The 21512-nt window shown below is 39.9% G+C and overlaps 1 protein-coding gene and 1 long non-coding RNA gene across 3 annotated transcripts in view; one reads left to right on the top strand and one right to left on the bottom strand.

Moving 5' to 3' along the window:
• ZNHIT6 (zinc finger HIT-type containing 6) overlaps positions 1 to 6213 on the bottom strand; it is a 58103-nt gene extending 51890 nt beyond the window's left edge. Inside the window, exons 1-4 of the mRNA XM_060024745.1 lie at positions 5364 to 6213; positions 4155 to 4220; positions 3961 to 4067; positions 3790 to 3875 (exon numbers count right to left, since the gene is read on the bottom strand). Coding sequence (XP_059880728.1) covers positions 3790 to 3875; positions 3961 to 4067; positions 4155 to 4220; positions 5364 to 6034 — 930 coding nt within the window. The 5' untranslated portion in view covers positions 6035 to 6213. The remainder of the gene's footprint in view (positions 1 to 3789; positions 3876 to 3960; positions 4068 to 4154; positions 4221 to 5363) is intronic.
• Positions 6214 to 6339: 126 nt separating this feature from the next.
• The window catches only part of LOC132433679 (uncharacterized), a 72821-nt gene continuing 57648 nt past the window's right edge, over positions 6340 to 21512 (top strand). For both annotated transcript variants that reach the window (XR_009521193.1, XR_009521194.1), the window contains exon 1: positions 6340 to 6550. This is a non-coding gene — a long non-coding RNA (uncharacterized lncRNA). The remainder of the gene's footprint in view (positions 6551 to 21512) is intronic.

Genomic DNA, 21512 nt, shown 5'->3' on the forward strand with positions numbered 1-21512 from the left:
GCCCCCAATAAAAACCTTGGGCAGTGAGTTTCCCTGGTAGACAATAACTTCAAACATTAATTATCATAACCCATTGCCCGAGGAATTAACTGCGTACGATGTGACTCCAATAGAAGAGGACTTTGGGAAGCTTGTGGCTGGATTCCTACAGACTTTGCCCCATATACTTTTTCCTTTTGCTAATTTTGCTCTGTATCCTTTCACTGTAATAAATTTTAGCCATGAGTACAACTGTATGTTGCATCCTGTGAATCCTTTCAGCAAATCATCAAACCTAGGGATGCACTTCTACTTACAACATAAATATCTACTATCATCAGCACTATTTGACATTCTTGGAAGTCCTAGCTATACCTAATAAGGCAAGAAAAAGAGATAAAAGAACAAGGACAGAAGGATAGAAACAAATTGTGATGAACTGTTTATAGAGAAAATCTCAAAGAATCTATAGATAAGGTATTGGGACAGACTTTAATATGGTTACTACTATAAAATAGACAACAAAAATATCTCATTCCTAAATACCAGCAAAGAGATAATAAAACATTAAAAAGAAAACACTACTTAAAATAGTATGAAAAAATAAAGTGCCCAAGAATAAATCTAATAAGAAATATACAAGACCTTCACTGAGAAAGTTGTAGAGATGTTAAAGAACCAAATAAATGCAGAGATACAACAGTCAAGGATTTAAACATTCAATGCTGTAAAATCCAATCACTCAAGTAACTCTACAAAATAAATGCAACCCCAATCAAAATTCCCAGGTGGGGAAGGTAGGACTGTACAATCAATAGGCTGATTTTTCATATTTGTATAAAATTACAAAAAGCCACAGCCATATTTTAGAAAATACTCCAGAAAATATTCTAGAAAAATGGCTATATTCTAAAAAATGAATGAAGTGGGAGGACTTACTTTTTCAGTGAGTTTCAGTAAAAGACTACAATAGTTTAGAGTATTGAGCATTGGTGTGGATAGATAAGAGGACCACCAGAATGAACAGACAGGCCAGAAACTGACCCAAGCATATATGGATGCTTGATATATGACAAAGATGGTCCTGCAGTGCAGTAGGGAAAGGATGAATTTTTTCAATAAATGAGGCTAGAAAAAGTAGATTATCCATGTGGAAAATTACATAGGACCTCCACTTGACATGCTAGACAAAAATCAATTCCATGTTTACAGACATAAATGGGAGATGCACCATTGTAAAGCTTTTAGAGAAGTTACAGGAGAATAGCTTCATAACAAGGTAGGGAAGGATTTCTTTATAAACTCATAAAACTATTAACTATAAAGGAAACATACAACAATTTTTACTACATGAAAATTAGGAACATCTGTTTACCATAAAACACTAAAGAGAGTAAAAAGACAAGCCACAGAATGAAAGAAGGAATTTACAACACATACAACCAACTAACAACTAGCATCTAAAAATACAAAGAATTACTACAAACCAGTAAGAAAAAACAACTGATGAATGAAAAGATGAACAAAAGACTTAACAGGCATACCACAAAGAAGAATATCCAATTGGTCAATAAAATATTTGAAAGGTGCTCAATCTCTTTAAGAATCAGACTACAAATTAAAAATCATAATAAAATAACACAGCCATCAAATTGACAAAAACTCAGAAACTCTGACCAAGTCAAGTATTGGAGAGGATGCGACAACAGGTACACTTAAACACTACTGTGAGTATAAACTGGTATCACCACTTTGGAAAATGTTTTGGTAACGTATAGTCAAATTGAAGATATGCATACGCCACAACAAAGCAATTCAGCTTCTAGGTATAAACCCCAGAAAAACATATGTATAAGCAAACCACAATTCCTAAACAGAAGTGTTCACTGCTTCTAAAATTTAGAAAACCCAGAGTCCATTTATTACAGAAAATCCAGAAATAAGAATGGTTCAGGAAAGGGCATAAGCTGGTGGCAGGAACTTTTGAGAAGGTGGTAATGTTCTATTTTTGACCTAGGTGGTAGTTACATGGATGTTTACTGCATAATTATTCATTAAATTTTGTATTTCTGGACCTCCCTGGTGGCGCAGTGGTTAAGAATCCACCTGCCAATGCAGGGGACACAGGTTCGAGCCCTGGTCTGGGAAGATCCCACATGCTGCGGAGCAATTAAGCCTGTGCGCCACAACTACTGAACTTGCTCTCTAGAGCCCGTGAGCCACAACTACTGAGCCCGTGCACCACAACTACCGAAGCCCATGCGCCTAGAGCCTGTGCTCCGCAACAAGAGATGCCACCACAATGAGAAGCCCATGCACCACAATGAAGATTAGCCCCTGCTCGCCGCAACTAGAGAAAGCCCACGTGCAGCAATGAAGATCCAACGTAACCAAAAAAAAAAAAAAAAAGGTGTATTTCTATTTTATGCTTTTTTATATGCATGTCATATTTCACAAAAAAAATTTTAAAAAGTAATTTATCTTTTAAGTAGAATTTAATTATGTCTAATTAAGCTTGAGGGGAAAAAAAGACTTGGTGCATGGTAATTTTTCTTTCAGATGTGGGTAATGTCATGTCTGTACCAAAAACACCAATAAAATAAACTGTTTAAAAGGTACTAAAATTCTGCAACTCCAATACCAAAATGGTATTGAAAAATGAACATAATTCCATGATGTGATTTAATAATATTATTTTAGAACAATGGCTGTTGCAAAATACTTCAAATATGTAAGTTTTTAATTTTGCATAGTGCATAAGGAATGAAAAAGGGATGAAAGTATGAAAAGTATGAAAATTAAGTATATTAAAACAAGTCCTGTTAGCTCTTCCTTCAAAATTCAATTGGGAATTTTGAAGGAATTGGGAAGTGTAATCACTTCCCAATAATTCTAACAGCATCCTCTCTGACTAGAACCACAACAACAGCCTTATAACTGGTCTCTCAGCTTCCAATCTTCCACTCTTGCCTACTCAAGTCCACTTTCCAGAGAGCAGCAAGAGTGATCTTTCAAGAAGCAAACAGGCTCAATGTCCACCCATGGCTTCCATTTTTACTTCGAATACATTAGGAGCCCTCACTAGTTTCTTTAACCTCACATTCTACATGCTCCTCACTCAACTACGCTTGTCACCTTGCCCCTCTTTTAACTCCTCAAACACCCTAACTTCATCCCTGACTTTCTCCTTTTTTTGCAGTACGCAGGCCTCTCACTGCTGTGGCCTCTGCCGTCGCGGAGCACAGGCTCTGGACCCGCAGGCCCAGCGGCCATGGTCACGGGCCCAGCCGCTCCATGGCACGTGGGATCCTCCAGGATCGGGGCACGAACCCGTGTCCCCTGCATCGGCAGGCGGACTCCCAACCACTGCGCCACCAGGGAAGCCCCTGACTCATTCTTTACTTTTGTCTCTACCTGGAAAGTCTTTTTCCAAACCTTCACATGACTGCCTCTTTCTCATCATTCAGACTGCTGCTTAAATGTCATCTTTCAGAGAAGCCTTTCCTGACTACTGTATGGAAAATAGTACCCTTATAACACCCTCCTCCCCCAGCAAACAAACACCATTTTCATTTTCTTTAATTTCCTGTGTCCTATCTTCCAGATGCACTTAACGTTACCTGAAATTATATTTGTTCCTCTACTCATCTCCTGTCTCTCCTGCTACAATACAAGCTCCATGAGGAGAAGGACTTTGTTTTGGTCACTGCTGTATCCCTAGTAACTTAATATATTTGATGAGTGAAAAAAAAAAAGAATCTAATTCATTAGAAGAAATTCTAACTGGAAGGGAGTAGAAGAAATACTTACATGTTTATTGCTTATTGGTCTTTTTAAGAAAGCATCTCTAGAAATATGGTCTGCTGTTCTTGCCACATCTTCCAAAAATCGATAATCTACAAATACCGAAATAGAAAAATAAACAAATGATATATGCCAATGGCCAGGAAGCATCAATCGGCTATGCAGAAGATGGCTTACCACTTAGGAGATTCATTTCAGAAAACTGTTGCATTGAAACATATGCAGTTTTATCTCGAACTCCATTACATGTCAGTTCTGCTTTGTGTTTCTTTACACAGGGCAAACTGAAGAGACAAAAGAGGAGGTACTTTTACACTTTGAGGTAAAAAGGATACAGGCAGAGATAACAGGGTAGGAAATGACATACATACCTGCAGGAATAGCGCATACAACGTGGACATCTGTACTTTGCTTCTTCTGTACCACAAGTTTCACATCTACAAAAGCCCACATGAAACTTGATAAGTTATCAAATATTAATTTTACATGTTTATTTATAAACTTTTAATGCTGAGTCAATTACTCATCACAATTTACAGACATGTAATCATAGTGAATAAAGTAGATGCAAGTAACTCTTATGAAATACTTGATAACTGTTAAACATCATTAGAAAATTCTCCTCTAGGAAATGACAACTACATTTACAATGTTGTTACTGATATGTAATTCAAGAAAACACGTATTAAATTAAAAAAAATCATCTCACTTTGACTTCCTTTCCTACTATAATCTGAGAATGAGATCATTCGATATTTTAACTTTTAACTATTGACACTGTTAACAATCGTGTGCGTGCACATACCCAGAAGTCCAATCCATGAGCTATGTTTATTTATCTCAAAGGCAGACACACCAGAAAAAGATATAAGACCCAGGCAAATTTAGAGAGTAGCAGTTGAATCTTTCTTTCTCAACTCCTCACCCAACCTAGAATGGGAGTCAAAATAATCTAGAAATGCTATTATCCAGCATCTGTCTTCAACTGTTCTTTTAGGATCTTGGGATACTGACAATCAAACTACATCTACTTCTGTTTTAATGTGTTCGAGACACTGATAATCCCAAGAAACTGACTACTCTTATTTCCTATGCTGCCTCATTATCACACTATAAGGAAATTAAATCAAAAGCAATAAATGTTCATAGTACCCATAGAGAAACTAGACAGTTGGGTGAGTTCAAGTGTATTTTGTCTAATTTTAACTTACTCCACTTTATCCTTGTTGGTTTTATTAGACTTTTCCTCACACCTATCCTCTCTCAAAAGAATACTGAGCCAAGAGCATATTAAGTCAACCCAGATTCTGGTATAAGGGCTTTCTGGCCCCAAGAATTTTCACTTCCTAACTTGGCCACTGGACACTAGTACCAACCTCACATATTTTTACTGAATTTATTGTCATCTGACAAAACCCTCCCTTCCCAATCGCCCTCCCCCCCATCATTCAGGCTCCAGTGACCCAAACTGGCACTTATTTATCATTATTCCACACCCTTCTGGTAGTGTAATTTCTTTCAGTCTAGACAACAGAGAATTCCACAGCTTTATTCCCCCAATGGAAATCTCCTTGCCCTACCTTGACATGGCCAGTTTCCGCTTGGAGCCCACTGGGGGATTTATCTGAGGCTCTTCTTTCACCTTTGTATCATCCATCACTTCTTCTTTAGGGAAATACTTCTCTTCTTTTACACACACTTCATCCATTATTTCCTCCTTCTTTACGTTCTGATCAAGAAACATCTCCTCCCCTTTAATCTTCAAGCTATCTTTCTTCTCTTCCTTCACTTCCAGCCAGTCTATCACTTCTTCCTTCACCTTCACTTTCTCTTCCTTTAGCTCTGGTTCTTCCACTTTCTCTTCTTTTAGCATCAAACTACTATCCGTCTCCTGCTTCACCTCCAACGTGCCTGGTTTTTCCTCTTTCACCTCAGGCCCATCCTCCACCTCCTGCTTTACCCACTGGTCATTCCGCCTACCTTCTTCCATTTCTGACCAGTCCATTACTTCTTGCTTCACAACTGCTAGGTCCACTCGCATCTCCTCTGCCCTTGGTCCATTTCCTTCTTCCCCTTCCCCTGTCTTCCCCATTCCGGTCGGTCCATTCCCCGCCTCTCCACTGCCGGCCTCCTCGGTCCCTACTGTGCCCCTGGCTCTCTCTCCATCTGACTCGAGACTTAGCCGCGCCCCTTCAGCTCCACTCTGGAGACCTCCTCCCGACGTCTCCTCATTTTCAGCAGCAAAATCCATCAGCTCAAGATCCTTGACCTCCGTTGCCACTCTGTCCTTCAATATGGCTGGTCCACGCCAATAGGAATGAACTTCTGGCTACAACACCGACAGCGGCCCACGTGTGGATCAGAGAAGCAGCAAGCAGAAAACGCCGAACCGGCGCGTCTGTCCAAACAGTCGTAAAGCAACGCTTCCGCACATTGCCGCTTCACGACTCGTGGAGCTCTTTACGGCTTGCTGCAGTCCGGCACAGATCCTACGGGATCCGCGTGAGGCTACGCCCACTGTCATCCCGCCTTCGGGGCGGGGTTTCGCCACACCCTTCCCTTGGGGAGGCCGCGCCCTATGCACGTGGCCACACGCTTCCGCTTAAAGAGAGCGTCTCCGCGCCGGGGGGCGGAGAAGCGAGACCCTCACAGCTTTGTAATTGGAAGACCACCCTAATCTGTTCTGAACTTGCATGAAAATGGAAGAAACACCTGATATTACGCCTCTCCACGCTTCAGTTTCTTCAGCAGTACTCCAGAGACGATGGTATTACAAATCTTTTGGTTTATTTTGATGATTAAGTGTAATCATGCATGGAAATAAGCTAGCAGTGATGAAACTCAACATATGGTCGCTATTATTACTGGGAATCCTGATAGGTTTCAGGTAGGAAAGAGGGCATTAACTTTAATTCTTTCACTTCTTTGTCCGTAACAGCCGGCATCAGCCAGTTCCCCATTTACAGCATCTTACAGGATTCTCTCTAAGAGAGAGAATATATATATAGAGAGGGAGAGAGAGAGAGAGAGAGAGAGAAAGAGAGAGAGAGAGAGAGATGTTAAAGAACCAAATAAATGCAGAGATACAACAGTCAAGGATTATATATGTATATATGTATATATATGTATATATATATTTCACATATTTAAAGACTGGGCCAAAAATTCAACCCCCAGGACTAGAACATCTTAAAAAAACCCAAAACACAGAAAACAAAAACTAGCCTGGCATCCGTTTCAGTTACTTTTGAAAATTAATATTACATACTGAGCATTAGGCATTTTCACCTAATCTTTACATAATGTCTGTGAGATTCCTATTTTTCTCTCTGCATAAGGAGACTTCAAAGAAATGGATTTTTAGCTGTGGGCTGCTTTGTGCCAATCCCTCAAATCCTGTTATGGTTTGCAGGGCATTTAACTGTTATCACTCATTCACATGTTCATCAGAGAATGGGAATTTTGATGGGTGAGCAGAATGAGGAAATTTTGAAACCTTAGTTGGGGCTCCACTGATACTGTAGCGCTGGAAGGAGCATTGAAGTAAGTTGGGAAAGTTTCGTAAAATTTTTTTATGGGTTATGAGGAAGAGGCTTGCAAAGGAGTCATATGGACAGTGTTTTGTCAGTATACTTAGAGGTGCCAGCTACCCATGGAGTCAAAAAGAGCCTGACTGGTAACCCTGTTACCGACCAGGATTCTTGGATTCCTTAATCAATAGAAATTGATAGAGGCCAGATAAGAAAATCAGGCAAGAGTTTATTGGGACTAGTGCTGCAGCACAAGGGAGCGAAAACAAATAACAGGTGCCTTTGTTGGCCCTTGGGGTGGGGGTGGGGCAGGAGGGAGCTGGTTCCTTTACATGCGGTGAGGATAGGGGTGGGTCAGGGGTCCACCTGAGGGGTGGCTTAGGTGGTCTGCCTATCTCCTTGGTGGTGCTGTGTGCAGGGTGCAAGTGCAGTACCCTGCTTTTGCTGCAGACTCCTGAGAAGTGGCAGTTGGGTTTTTGGTCTTTTTGTATCTTGTTGTTTTTAATTTGCCCCACCTGCACCTGCACACAGTTATTTTTAGTCCCTTATAGTTTCTTTGTATTCTGTTACTGTTTGTCCAGGTGCAAGCACTGCAGCAAAGGGTCCCAGGTTCCACCTGTCTCAGATTTGCAGGCCAGATTACATGTTTATACTAGGAATAGGGGCTAAATGACAGAAAGAATCCATGTGGCTTTGCTAAGGACAACATTTGGGGCATGAGAACAAGAGGAAGTGTTTATTCCCATGAGAATAACGGATGTCTATTTAAAATCACAGAAAAGTTGTGAAACTACAAATCAGACACCAGAAGCAAAAACGCTTTGGGGTATTTTGGATATTTGTCATTTTCCTACATTTGTTCTTGTAATCTGTGTGTTTTTTTCACACTCACTGGAGGGAATATCGTTAAACCAGTAAGGATTCTTGAGAGTATCACAGCTAGTCACTTAACTAAGTTAAACAATCAACACTTTAGGACTGTAGTTTTGATGGCGGTATCAGAGGTTGTGGTGATGTTGTTAAATGGCAGTTTTGAAGGAAAAAGGGAACTTGAGTGGTCCTGCCGGAGAGAACTTTGGGTTTTTGGAGTATAGAGCAAGGGTATTGCCTGCAGGGACAGACATGGCAGGGACGGGGGGATGGAGTTATTTGTGGGGCTATCGTTGAATTCCTATCCAGTTCCTCAAACCCCTTTCCCTCCCTTTTCTACCTCAATGGAGTAGAGGGACAAGCCCAGCTCCTGCAGTATAGGATTGAACCTTCATGCCATCCTCTATCATCTCTGTCTCCCAGCCCTGCACCAGGCATCCATGGTGCAGCTCTCCTACTCACTTTGGGAGCTGGCCCTTTGCCGAAATCATAGTTAAGTTCAATTTAACAGCTAGAAAGCTGGGGATACTTTCTAGGAAAGCATCTAAGCTAAGACTGAAATACCATGAGAGAGTGTATGTTACGGACGGTTAAAACCATTTTGGTGGCTCAGCAGGCAGTGTGTAATCAGCTGTCTGGTTGACTGTAGGGTAAAGATTAGGAGGGCCTTTCCTGATCACTTAATGGACAGGTAAGAAAGTGAAGACCCAGAGAAATAAAATGATTTGCTCAAGATTACGTGGCTACTAATGGCAGTACTCCAACAGAAAATTAATGATCTGGTCAAAGCCTTTGTTCGCACCTGAGCCTGGTTAAAATAAAGGCTGGAAAGTGGAAGTGCAGCTGGGCCCACACAAGAGGCAGGAACCAGAAAGCCTGGAAGCCTGAATTTTATCTTGTGGGCATGTGTTGTGATGGGTTGCATGTTGGGTTACTGAGAAACAGATGCTGATAGGAGTTATTAGGGTTCAATGCCTGTGAAAGGAAGGAGGAGGAAGCAGGATAGGTCAAAGAGAGAATTTAAGATGTGATGCAGGTCTGACAAATCCTTGGCCAACTTGCCGGGTAGCTCTGGAGAAAGCGTTTTCTTTCGAGTGTCCTGCATCAGGCGGAACTGCTCCATGCTTTATATCTGACCCCACTCAGTCACCTGATGCAGGCTGCCCCAGAAAGGGCGTGATCTTGGGCAGTAGGCTTCTCTGCAGCTGGAGCTGACAGCTGGAGGCTGATGACTGCACTTCTTGTGGCTGCGTATCAAGCTCTTCGAAGGGGGATCTTTGTGGCACCTCTCCATGGCTACCACAGTGTGAATGTGTGTTTGCCTCGGTGGCCACAGGGCCTTTTGTCACTGAATCAGCTTCGTTCTTCTTTCTTTAAGGCCAGTTGTCTCTCTTTTCCATGTACCTTGTTAAGAAATACAGCCACTCCACAACCCCCGGGTTTATATATCCTCAGTGCGTGTAGTCATGGAGACTCACTATTGTCTAATTCCAAATGTCTGGGGAAGAGTCTGATTGGATAAGCAAAGTAAAGGGGGTAGGATCTCTTAGTGTAAACATGATTGTGGAGTTGTCAAGGAAGACCAGTTTGATCTGGGCAGTGTTCTCTGATGACAATGGGAAAAGTACTGGGTTTAAGTCTCCAAGCGACGTGCTACTAGCTATTAGTAGCCACTAGTTGTGTGACCACGCCACATCTAATTTGGTTTCTTCATCTGTAAAATGGAGATAGTTATACCTATTTAACAGAGCTGTTTTGAGAAATTAAATGAGAAAATGTATGTGAGCTTTTAAACAGTAAAGCATTTTGTAATTATAAGTATTATTTTCCTCATTCTACTAGTAATTTTGAAAGCTTCACTGGTAACAGCTTGTTTTCTCTTTCAGACTGTGGAGGACAAAGCTGAGATAATCACATTACCCAGTTCTCGGCACATTCTCACCATGTGCAACAATCCTTTCTTTAATGTTTTCGTCATTTGTCCATCTCCACTCTCATTACCCTCCCCCTCACTCTCATGCATTTGATATGGTTCCTTATGTAAACACGTCTTTGTGAAATACATAGTGTTGTTTTATTGTGTGTTATTTGTAACAGCTTCCTTGAGGTATAATTCACATAAAAATACACCTATTAAAAAGATACACCTATTATAAACCTACCTAACTTTAAATTTATGGAGTTGTGCAACCATCACAACTGTCCAGTTTTAGAACATTTCCATCTTCGCCCCAAATTCCATTGTTTCCATTTGCAGTCAATCTCTGTTCCCAGGCAACCATTGATCTGTTTTCTTTCTGTATAGATTTGCCTTTCTTGGAAGTGTCATATGAAATCATACAATATTTGGTCTTTTGAGTTTGGCTTCTTTCATTTAGCATAAAGTTTTTGAAGCTTACCCATGTTGTAGCATGTATTGGTAGTTTGTTCCCTTTTTATTTCTGCATAATATTCCATTGTATAGATATATCACATTTTGTTCATTCCTTTACTAGCTGATGGACATTTGGGTTGCTTCCAGGTTTGGTATTATGAATAATTCTGCTTCCACATTCACATATAAGTCTTTGTGTATACATATATATTCATTTCCCTTGAGTAGATAGGTACTTGGGAGTGGAATTTCTGGGCCATGTAGAAAGTTTATGTTTAATTTTTTAAGGAATAGTCAAACTGTTTCCCAAAATAGCTATTCCATTTTACATTCCCACTGGCAAAGTATTAGGGTTCCAGTTTCTCTGCATTTCTTGCCCGAATTTGGTATGGTCAGTCTTTTTGATTATGGGTATATAGTGGTATCTCATTGTGAATTTAATTTGCATTTTCTTAATAACTAGTAATGATGTTGAGTATCTTTTCATGTGCTTACTGGTCATTTGTATGTGAAATGTTTATTAGTGAAATGTTTATTCAGATCTTTTGCCTATTTTTTCTTATGTTATCTTTTACTTTTTAAGTTTAAAAAATTTTAAAAATGTAATACAATTTTACAAGGTTATTTTCCATTTAGTTATTACACAGCATTGGCTGTATTCCCTGTGTTGGTACAATACATCCTTGAGCCTGTTTGTACCTCGCACTCCCCAACTCTTATATTGCCCCTCCTGCCCCCGCCAACCCAAGTGGCTACCAGTAGCTTGTTCTCTATATCTGTGAGTCTTCTTTTGTGTTATGTAATAGCGGCGGGGCGAGCGCACAGCTATTAGCCCACGACCATTAGCGCTTGGCGGGTTAGAGGTCCCACTCTGCCAACAGTCTTCATGCAGTGTTCCTCGGGGCAGAGAGTGCCGTGAGAGGCGGATCTTGGCCTTCTCCTCGGGGCCCTACAGGCTCCCTGGCCTTGGGCCGGCGGGTGAGCTGGGGAGCTGGGGACAGGCTGAGTGCTGTGTCCTGCAGGGCTCCAGAGCCCTCACCACAGCCACCCACTGGCCGGACCCAGGCCTTGAAGCAGCAGCGACCCTCTCCCCCATCCCCACCTCTGCGACCTAACGGTGGCAGGTGTGACCATGGGTCGCAGTCCGGGAAATCCGGCACCCGTTTGGGTGGCCTGAGGAGCCTGAGGACCAGTTGAGTTCTGGGCACTTTGCTCCCTCACTGGTGATGGCTGGGCAGGGTCTGGGACTTGGCCCTGAGGGCGCCACCAACTGAGATCTGCCTCCCCAGCTGCATCTGGGCACTGGTGGGAGGACCCAGACTGGGTACTGGACGAAGGCTCCTGGGCAGGGTAACCAGACCGCGAAGGGACCCCTTCCTTTTAGACAGGGCTTGGACCTCGGAGGTCAAAAGTTGAACCTTGGGTCCTTGCCCTTTCTCGTCAGAACAGAGAATAACCTTTGTTTCAGTGGAGGTTTACAGGAACATCATGACCTATGACCTGACCTCAAAAACGAAGGATCTGACACCAAGAAGTTTGCAACAACTAACCACGCCCCTCCCTCACCTTTCCTATAAAAGGCTTTGCTAGAAGCTTTCGGGGAGTTTGGGGTTTTTAAGGCCTGAGCCATCCGTCTCCTTGCATGGCCCTGCTTTCTCTGCTCCAGACTCCAACATTTTGATATTGTTTGGCTTCACTGTGTGTTGGGCACATGGACTTGGATTGAGTAACAGTTATATTCACTAGTTTGTTGTATTTTATAGATTCCACATATAAGTGATATCATGCATTATCTGTCTTATTTCACTTAGCATAATGCCCTCCAAGTTCATCCATGTTCCTGCAAATGGCAAAATTTCGTTCTTTTTTATGGCTGAATAGTATTCCATTGTAAAGACATACCGCCTCCTCTTTACCTGTTCATCTGTTGATGGACCCTTAGGTTGCTTCCATATCTTGGCAATTGTAAATAATGCTGCTATGAACATTGGGATGCATGTGTCCTTTCAAATTAGTGTTTTTGTTTTCTGCAGATATATACCCAGGAGTGGAATTGCTGGGTCATATAGTACTTCTATTTTTAGTTTTTTGAGAAACCTCCATACTGTTTTCCACAGTGACTGTGTGAATTCATATTCCCACCAACAGTGTACATAGGTTTGTTTGTTTTTTGTTGTTTTTGAATTGCTTAGTTTTAATTGAATGAATTCAGAATTGGGAGACTTTTTCCAAAAAATATGTGAAACTTACGCCTAAAATTCAAGGCTTTTTAGAGCCTTAGAGTTATGGTTTTTCTTTTCTCATTCTCAATGTGTTCCTCTCTCTCTCTCTCTCTCTTTTTCTGTCTCTCTGATTCTGGATTTTTTACATAACCATTTATGCATAAAGTTTTGAGCCAGGAGAAGGTAAAAAACGTTGTGGAATTCTTGGAGGTCCTTAGAATGCTATGGGTTGCTAGAGTTCAAAGTAGTTGTCTCTACTGAAATGGACAAAGTGAGACTAATTCTTTTGGCTTATCCGGAGGGTATGCATGGATTAAGTGTGATCATAGTATAGTAAAACTGTTTATTGTTAGATACATCTAAATGAATATTACCCTTCTGAGTAGTCAACTAGGGATTGCATATACTTATTTTTCTTGATGCTGTTGTTTAAAAATAGGTTTTATAACTTTTTTCTTAGATTTACCTTCTGGAATAGTTTGAATCAAGATAAAGCTTGTTTCACATATTGTTTTTGATATTTTTTTAACATTTTTATTTTATATTGGAGTAGAGTTAATTTACAATGTTGTGTCAGTTTTAGGTGTACAGCAAAATGGTTCAGTTATACATATATGTATAATTCTCTTTTTCAGATTCTTTTCCCATATATATTATTAAAGAATATTGAGTAGAGTTCCCTGTGCTATACAGTAGGTCCTTGTTGAGCATGTATTTCATATATAGTAGTGTGTATATGTTAATCCCAAACTCTTAATTTATCCCTCCCCCCACCTTTCCCCTTTGGTAAACGTGTTTGTTTTCTATGTCTGTGAGTCTGCTTCTGTTGTGTAATTAAGTTATTTTGTATCTTTTTTTTTTAAGATTCTACATATAAGTGCTATTATATGATATTTGTCTTTCTCTGTCTGACTTGCATAACTATAATAATCTCTAAGTCCATCCATATTGCTGCAAATGGCATTATTTCATTCTTTTTTATGTCTGAGTAATAGTCCATTGTATATATGTACCACATCTTCTTTATGCATTCCTCTGTCAATGGACACTCAGGTTGCTTCCATGTCTTGGCTATTATAAATAGTGCTGCAATGAATATTGGGGTGCATATATTTTTTCAAAGCGTGATTTTCTCCAGATGTATGCCCAGAAGTGGGATTGCTGGATCGTATGGCAACTGTGTTTTTAGTTTTTGAAGGAACCTCCATACTGTTCTCCATAGTGGCTCTACCAATTTACATTTCCACCAACAGTGTAGAAGGGTTCCCTTTTCTCCACACCCTGTCCAGCTTTTATTGCTTGTAGACTTTTTGATGATGACCATTCTGACTGGTGTGAGGTGATACCTCATTGTAGTTTTGATTTGCATTTCTCTAATAAGTAGTGATGTTGAGCATCTTTTCATGTGCTTTCTGGCCATCTGTATGTCTTCTTTGGGCAAATATCTATTTAGATCTTTCACCCATTTTTTGATTGGGTTTTTTTTATTTTTTTGATATTGGGCTGCATGAGCTATTTGTATATTTTGGAGATTAATCTCTTGTCAGTTGCTTCATTTGTAAGTATTTTCTCCCATTCCATGGGTTGTCTTTTTGTTCTGTTTATAATTTCCATTGCTATGCAAAAGCTTTTAAGTTTAATTAGGTCCCATTGGTTTATTTTTGTTTTTATTTTCATTACTCTAGGAGGTAAATCCAAAAAGATATTGCTGCAATTTATGTCAAAGAGTGTTCTGCCTATGTTTTCCTCTAAGAGATTTATAGTATCTGGCCTTACATTTAGGTCTTTAATCCATTTTGAGTTTATTTTTGTGTATGGTGTTAGAGAATGTTCTAATTTCTTTCTTTTACATGTAGCTGTCCAGTTTTCCCAGTACCACTTATTGAAGAGACTGTCTTTTCTCCATTGTATAGTCTTGCCTCCTTTGTTGTAGATTAATTGACCATAGGTACATGAGTTTATTTCTGGGCTTTGTATTCTGTTCCTTTGATCTATAAGTCTGTTTTTGTGCCAGTACCATACTGTCTTGAATACTGTAGCTTTATAGTATAGTCTGAAGTCAGGGAACCTGATTCCTCCAGCTCCATTTTTCTCTCTCAAGATTGCTTTGGCTATTTGGGCTCTTTTGTGTTTCCATACAAATTTTAAGATATTTTCTTTAGATCTGCATAAAATGCCATTGGTAATCTGATAGGGATTGCATTGAATCTGTAGATTGCCTTGGGTAGTATAGTCATTTTGACAATATGAATTATTCCAATCCAGGATCATGGTATACCTTTCCATCTGTTTGTGTAATCTTCGATTTCTTTCATCAGTATCTGAGTACAGGTCTTTTGCTTCCTTAGGTAGGTTTATTCCTAGGTACTTTATTCTTTTTGATGTGATGGTATAAGGGATTGTTTCCTTAATTTCTCTTTCTGATCTTTTGTTGTTAGTTATAGAAATGTAACAGATTTCTGTGTATTAATTTTGTATCCTGCAGCTTTACCAAATTCATTGATGAGCTCCAGTAGTTTTCTGGTGGCATCTTTAGGATTTTCTATGTGTAGTATCATGTCATCTACAAACAGTGACTGTTTTACTTGTTTTCCAATTTGGATTCCCTTTGTTTCTTTTTCTTCTCTGATTGCCATGGTTAGGACTTCCAAAACCAGGTTGAATAAAAGTGGCAAGACTGGCATCCTTGTCTTGCTCCTGATCTGAGAGGAAATGCTTTCATTTTTTCACCATTATGTTAGCTGTAGGTTTGTCATATATGGCCTTTATTATGTTGTTGGTATGTTCCCTCTGTGCCCACTTTCTGGAGAGTTTTTATCATAAATGGGTATTGAATTTTGTCAAAAGCTTTTTCTGTATCTATTGAGATGATCATATGTTTTTTATTCTTTAGTTTGTTGATGTGGTGTGTCATACTGTTTAATGTGCAGTTGTTGAAAAATCCTTGAATGCCTGGGATAAATGCCACTTGATCATGGTGTATGATTGTTTTAACGTATTGTTGGATTCAGTTTTCTAGTATTTTGTTGAGGATTTTTGTGTTGTGTTCATCATTCATATTAGCCTGTAATTTTGTGTGTTTGGTATCTTTGGTGTTGATATCAGGGTGATGGTGGCCTCATAGAATGAATTTGGAGTGTTCCTTCCTCTGCAATTTTTGGGAATATTTTTAGAAGGGTATGTTAATTCTTCTCTAAAAGTTTGATAGAATTCGCCTGTGAAGCCATCTGGTCCTGGACTTTTGTTTGTTGGAAGTTTTCAAATCATAGTTTCAATTTCAGTATTTGTGATTGGTCTCTTCATATTTTCTATTTTTTCCTGTTTCAGTCTTGGGAGATTCTACCTTTCTAAAAATTTGTCCTTTTCTTCTAGGTTGTCCATTTTATTGGCATATAGTTGCTTGTAGTAGTCTCTTATAATCCTCTGTATTTCTGTGGTGCCTGCTGTAACTTCTCTTTTTTCATTTCTAAGTTTATTGATTTGAGACCTCTCCCTTTTTTTCCTTGGTGAGTCTAGCTAAAGGTTTAAGAATTTTTTTTTTTATCTTTTTGGAGAACCAGCTTTTAGTTTCATTGATCTTTTCTGTTGTTTTCTTCATCTCTATTTCGTTTATTTCTGCTCTGATCGTTATGATTTCTTTCCTTCTACTAACTTTGGAATTTTTGTTCTTTTTTTCTCTAGTTCCTTTAAGTGTAAGGTTAGGTTGTTTACTTGAGATTTTTCTTGTTTCCTGAGGTAAGACTGTATTGCTATAAATATCCCTTTTAGAACTGCTTTTGCTGCGTCCCATAGGTTTTGGATCGTTGTATTTTCATCTTAATTTGTCTCTAGATACTTTTTGATTTCCGCTTTGATATCTTCAGTGTTCCATTGGTTCTTTAGCAGCATATTGTTTAGCCTCCACGTGTTTGTTTTTTATGGTCTTTTCTTTGTAGTTGATTTCTAATCTCATAGCATTGTGGTCGGAAAAGATGCTTGATAAGATTTCAGTTTTCTTACATTTACTGAAACTTGCTTTACGACCAAGCATGTGATCTATCCTGGAGAACGTTTCATCTGCACTTGAAAAGAGTGTGTGCTCTGCTGCTTTTGCATGGAATGCTATATAAATAATAATTTAGTCCATCTCGTCTAATGTGTCACTTAAGGCCTGTGTTTCCTTATTGATTCTTTGGATCATTTGACCATTGATATAAGTGAGGTGTTGAAGTCCCCCACTATTATTTTGTTACTGTCGATTTCTCCTTTTATGGCTGTTAGCATTTGCCTTATATATTGAGGTGTTCCTATGTTGGGTGCATATATATTTACAATTATTACATTTTCTTCTTGAATCGATCCCTTGATCATTATGTAGTGTTATCTTTGTTTCTTATAACAGTCTTTATTTTAGAGTTATTTTGTCTGATATGAGTATTGCTACCCCAGCTTTCTTTTGATTTCCATTTGCATCGAATACCTTTTTTCATCCCCTCACTTTGAGTTTGTGTGTGTCCCTCGATCTGAAGTGGGTCTCTTGTAGATAGCGTATATATGGATCTTTGTTTTTGTATCCATTTAGCCAGTGTGTCTTTTGGTTGGAGTGTTTATTCCATTTATATTTCAGGTAATTACCAATATGTATGTTCTTATTGCCATTTTGTTAATTGTTTTGGATTTGTTTCTGTAGATCTTCTTCTTCCCTTCCTCTTTTGTTCTCTTCTCTTCTTCTTTGGTGATGCTGTTTAGTGTTGTGTTTGGATTCCTATTTCTTTTTTGTGTGTATATCTATTGTAGATTTTTGGTTTGTGGTTACTGTGAGGTTTTGATATAGCAGTCCATATATATACAAGACTGTTTTAAAGTTGCTGGTCTCTTAATTTCCAAATGTATCCCTAGTATCCTGCATTTGTACTTTCCTCTTCTCACGATTGCTCGTTTTGATATCATACTTGTTTGTGGATGATTTCCTACCTTTACTGTATGTTTGCCTTTATTAGTGAGCTTTCCCATTTGTGATTTTCTTGTTTCTAGTTGTGGCCTTTTCTTTTCTGCCTAGAGAAGTTCCTTTAGCATTTGTTGTAAAGATGGTTTGGTGGTGCTGAATTCTCTTAGCTTTTGCTTGTCTGTAAAGCTTTTGATTTCTCCATTGGATCTGAAGGAGAGCCTTGCTGGGTAGAGTATTCTTGGTTGTAGGTTTTTCCCTTTTTTCACTTTAAATATATCATGCCACTCCCTTCTGGCCTGCAGAGTTTCTGCTGAAAAATCAGCTGATAACGTTATGGGGACTCCCTTGTATGTTATTTGTTGCTTTTCCCTTGTTGCTTTTAATATTTTCTCTGTTTTCAATTCTTGTCTATTTGATTAATATATGTCTTGGTGTCTTTCTCCTCGGGTTTATCCTGTATGGGACTTCCTGTGCTTCCTGGACTTGGGTGACTGTTTCCTTTCCCATGTTAGGGAATTTTTCAGCTATTATCTCTTCACATATTTTCTCAGGCTCTTCCTCTCTCTCTTCCCTTTCTGAGACCCTATAATGCGAATGTTGGTGCATGTAATGTTGTCCCAGAGGTCTCTTAAACTGTCCTCATTTCTTTTCATTCTTTTTTCTTTATTCTCTTCTGCAGCAGTGATTTCCACCATTCTGTCTTCCAGGTCATTTATAAATTCTTCTGCCTCAGATATTTTGCTATTGATTCCTTCTAGTGTATTTTTTATTTTAGTTATTGTACTGTTCAACTCTGTTTGTTTATTCTTTAAATCTTCTAGGTCTTTGGTAAACATTTCTTATATTTTGGTCTATGCCTCCGTTCTTTTTCAGAGATTTGGATCATCTTTACTGTCATTACTGTGAATTCTTTTTCTGGTAGATTGCCTATCTCCCCTTCACTTAGTTGTTTTTCTGGGGTTTTATCTTGTTCCTTCACCTGGAGCATATTCCTCTGACGTCTCATTTTGTCTAACTTTCTGTGTTTGTAGCCTCCATTCTGCAGGCTGCAGGATTCTGCTTCCTCTTGCTTCTGGTGTCTGCCCCGTCATGGGTGAGGCTGGTCTAGAGGCTTGAGCAAGCTTACTGGTAGGAAGGACTGGTACCTGCCCACTGGTGGGTGGAGCTGGGTCTTATCCCAGCTGTAGGCTCTAGGCTCAGGAAGACTTTAGGCAACCTGTCTGCTGATGGGTGGGACTGTGTTCCTGCCCTGTTGGTGGTTTGGCCTGAGGCATCCCAGCACTGGAGCCTACAGGCTATTGTGTGGGGCCAGGTCTTGGTGTCAAAATGGCAGCCTCCAGGAGAGCACACACCTGTGAATAATCCCTGGTACCTTCGCCACCAGTGTCCCTGTGCCCACAGTGAACCACAGCTGCCCCCCTGCCTCTCCAGGAGACCCTCCAATACCAGCAGGTAGGTCTGGCCTAAGCTCCTATGAAGTTACTGCTTTTTTGCTGTGTCCTGATGCACATGAGACCTTGATGCGTGCCTTCTAAGGGTGGAGTTTCTGTTTCCCGTAGTCCTGTGGAGTTCCTGTGATCAAGTCCCGCTGGCTTTTAAAGCCAAATGCTCTGGGGGCTTCTCCTCCTGATGCCTGACCCCCAGACAGGGGAGCCTGATGTGGAGCTCAGAACTCCCACTCCTGTGGGAGAACCTCTGCAATATAATTATTTTCCAGTGTTGGGGTCGCCTACCTGGCAAGTTTGGGATTTGATTGTATCATGAATGTGCCCCTCCTACCATCTTGTTGTGGCTTCTTCTCTGTCTTTGGATGTAGAATATCTTTTTTGGTAGGTTCCTGTCTTTTTTGTTGATGGTTGTTCAGCAGTTATTTGTGATTTTGGTGTTTTCATGAGAGGAGGTGAACTCAAGTCCTTCTGCTCAGCCATCTTGTCTCGCCATTTATCTATTTCTGTTCTTTTTGATGATACCCATTCTGACAGGTATGAGATGATACATCTCACTGTGGGTTTTTATTTATTTATTTATTTTGGGCTGTGTAGGGTCTTCGTTTCTGTGCGAGGGCTTTCTCTAGTTGTGGCAAGCGGGGGCCACTCTTCACTGCGGTGCGCGGGCCTCTCACTATCGCGGCCTCTCTTGTTGCGGAACACAGGCTCCAGACGCGCAGGCTCGGTAGTTGTGGCTCACGGGCTTAGTTGCTCCGTGGCATGTGGGATCCTCCCAGACCAGGGCTCGAACCCGTGTCCCCTGCATTAGCAGGCAGACTCTCAACCATTGTGCCACCAGGGAAGCCCTCACTGTGGTTTTGATTTGTATTTCCCTGATGATTAGTGATGTTGAGCATCTTTTCATGTGTTTGTTGGCCATCTGCATTTTCTCTTTGGAAAAATGTCTTTTCAGTTCTTTTGCCCATTTTTATGATTGTTTCTCTTTCTTTTAATTTTATTTTATTGAAGTATAGTTAATTTACAACGTTGTGTTAGTTTCAGGTGTACAGCAAAGTGATTCAGTTATACATAAAATTCATATACTGTTTTTCAGCTTCTTTTTCATTATAGGTTATTACAAGATAGTGTAGTTTCCTGTGCTATACAGTAGTATTTCTTATTTATTTTATGTGTAGTACTGTGTATGTATTAATTCCAAACTCCTAATTTATATCTTCCCTTATCTGCTATCCCCTTTGGTAACCATAAGTTTGTTTTCTATGTCTGTGAGTCTGTTTCTGTTTTGTAAATAAGTTAATTTATATCTTTTTTTAGATTCCACACATTAGTGATATCATATGATATTTGTCTTTCTCTGTGTGACTTACGTCACTTAATACGATAATTTCTAGGTCCACCCATGTTATTGCAAATGGCATTATTTCATTCTTTTTTATGGCTGAGTAATATTCCATTGTATATATGTACCACATCTTCCTTATGCATTCCTCTGTTGATGGACATTCAGGTTGCTTCTATGTCTTGGCTATTGTAAATACAGTAAGTCCCCTACATGTGAGCGAGTTCCATTCCAAGAGCACCTACGTAAGTCCTGTTTGTTCGGAAGTCCAACAAAGTTAGCCTAGGTACCGAACTAATACAATCACCTCTATAGTATTGTACTGTAATAGGTTTATAATAGTTTTCACACAAATAATACATTAAAAAAACCCAAAATAAACATTTTTAACCTTACAGTACAGTACCTTGAAAAGTACAGTAGTACAGTACAACAGCTGGTATACAGGGGCTGGCATCAAGTGAAGGCAAGAAGAGTTACTGACTAGAGAAGGTAGAGGAGGTGGGAGGTGGTAGAGCTGAAGGATCATCAGCAATAGGAGAAGGAGGGAAAGCTGCATTTTCACTCACAGGCACAGGTTCTGGTTCCTTGCCAGATTCAATTCTATCTACCCTCTTGAAAAAACGATCCAGTGATGTCTGGGTAGTAGCTCTTATTTTCTTGTCATAGATGACACAGTAGCACTGGATTGTATTCTGGACAGCTGCTGCAACCTTCGTGTACGTTCTGGACGGCTGCTGCAACCTTCGTGTACGTTCTACATTTGGGTCCTGTGCCTCAAAAACTAATAGTGCCTCCTCAGATAAAGAAGATCCTGTTGCCACTTCCTGCATTGTGAATGCCTTCAGTTCTTCAGTTACTTCTTCTTCCTCTTGTCTCTCTTCGTCATTTTTCTGGACCTCCAATTCCTGGTGCTTCTTAGCAGTACCGGCTACATCACTGCTGCTTTTATGCTTGCTTCTGGACATCCTGGGCTTGAAATAAAGATACTGTACTACTGTACCCTATACAGTACTGTA

This window comes from Delphinus delphis, chromosome 1 (assembly GCF_949987515.2).
Source record: "Delphinus delphis chromosome 1, mDelDel1.2, whole genome shotgun sequence".
Lineage (NCBI taxonomy): Eukaryota > Metazoa > Chordata > Mammalia > Artiodactyla > Delphinidae > Delphinus > Delphinus delphis.